This window comes from Orycteropus afer, unplaced genomic scaffold (genome assembly GCF_000298275.1).
Source record: "Orycteropus afer afer isolate SDZICR_OR568_19922 unplaced genomic scaffold, OryAfe1.0 scaffold00083, whole genome shotgun sequence".
Taxonomy (NCBI): Eukaryota; Metazoa; Chordata; class Mammalia; order Tubulidentata; family Orycteropodidae; genus Orycteropus; species Orycteropus afer.
Window position 1 is genome coordinate 9,514,565 of NW_006921670.1, and position 1,515 is coordinate 9,516,079.

The 1,515-nt window shown below is 54.0% G+C and overlaps 1 protein-coding gene across 1 annotated transcript in view; it reads right to left on the bottom strand.

Moving 5' to 3' along the window:
* The window catches only part of PNPLA5 (patatin like phospholipase domain containing 5), a 46,402-nt gene extending 45,080 nt beyond the window's left edge, over positions 1-1,322 (bottom strand). The window contains exon 1 of the mRNA XM_007941799.1: positions 1,290-1,322. Coding sequence (XP_007939990.1) covers positions 1,290-1,322 — 33 coding nt within the window. The remainder of the gene's footprint in view (positions 1-1,289) is intronic.
* Between the last annotated feature and the right edge of the window lie 193 nt (positions 1,323-1,515).

The window sequence follows — 1,515 nt, forward strand, 5'->3', positions numbered from 1 at the left end:
TATCTCATCCCTAGAGATACCAGGTTTAATTATCCACCTCCATTCTGCGTTTGCTATCATCACAGCAATCACACCCCCACTGTTTCTGATGGGACCTGCTACCACCTGGCCTCTGCTCTTCCAGGTTCCACGCCCACTGCTCACAAGGAGTCATTTCATACCAACACCTCCCACCGTCAGCTCCAGCCCACAGAGGACAGGCACTCCACCCCCTCACCAGCACATTCCTAACACCTGGGAAAATGGAATGTCCCCTGGGGCCCTCCTAAGGTGGTGGACTTCAGCTTTTATGGAGTAGCCGGCTTCTAGCATGGCCACTTCTTGGCACCTTTGGGTTTCTTCCTCCACAACTTGATTCAGCAACGCTGTCACCTCTACTTCAGAACTCCCAGCTGAGACCCCCTGGCTTATAGGATGAGTAGCCCCCACCTTAAAAGGTGAGTATGTGCAGCAGATGAGCTGAGACAAGGAAGAATCTTCCAAGCTTCCAAGAGCCATCTCCGGGTGCTTCGGATCCACCTCCTGGGGCTCTCCTCGTTGGCAAACTCTCCCTTACTCATGTGTGTCCTGCCTTCCTTGATCCGACACCTTCGGGACCCAGCCCAGGGCCACTCCTCTGACTTCCGGTCAGCCAGGTCTTGCAGCTGCCTTGGTGTGAAATCCTTCCCCTCCCTCGGCAGGCCCAGCACTTCCCCAAGTGTGTCACTTGAAATTGACTCTAGTTACGGACAGACCAGACGTGGGGCCAGGTTCTAAGCATTGCCTTATCTTATAAGGGAAAAAAACGCAGCGAGAAGAATGAGGTTGTTGTGAGGCTTAACCGAGTGAACATCTGAAAGGCTTCTGGGAGCTGCTCATGGGCCCTGAAGCCACGTGGTGTCCTGAGCGTGTGGGACTTTCAGAAGGAAGACCACAGGACTTGCTAATGTGTATGGGCTCCTGTTGCTAAGATTTATTGGCTTGCCTCAGGGTTTCTCCACCTCAGCACTATTTTGGGGAGACACGACTCAATCCATCACTGTCCTACAAACGTGGACAGCTTTGCGCATGAGCATCAGCTTCCATTTCCCACGAGTACATACTTAGGAGTGGGATTGATGGGTACAACGGTGAGTCCAAGCCACTTCCTTTTCAGGTCCTGGTTTCTTGTCTGTCAGGTACGGACCCTAGTAGTAAATGCAACCTCACAAGGTAAGTGTGAGCAGCAAAGAAGATGAGGCGCAGGGAGCCCTGGCCCATGGGGGGCTGGGTCCCTATGCATCCGCCCTCTACCCATGAATGTCACTTACCTCCTTCTGGCTCATCACAGTCACCTCCGTCATCAGCGCTCCCTAGATACCCTCAGGTTCCTGCAGGAGAGAGGCTCGTGTCTCAGGTGGCCCAGCCAAGGAGGGGCAGACCAGCCCTGGAGAGAAGCAGGGGACCTTGTTGTCTAAACACCTGTAAAGGTAGGCCACCCTCTCACAGCGAGGTCTCATCCCAGGGGCTTTGGTTGGTGCAAGACTGGAAGACTCC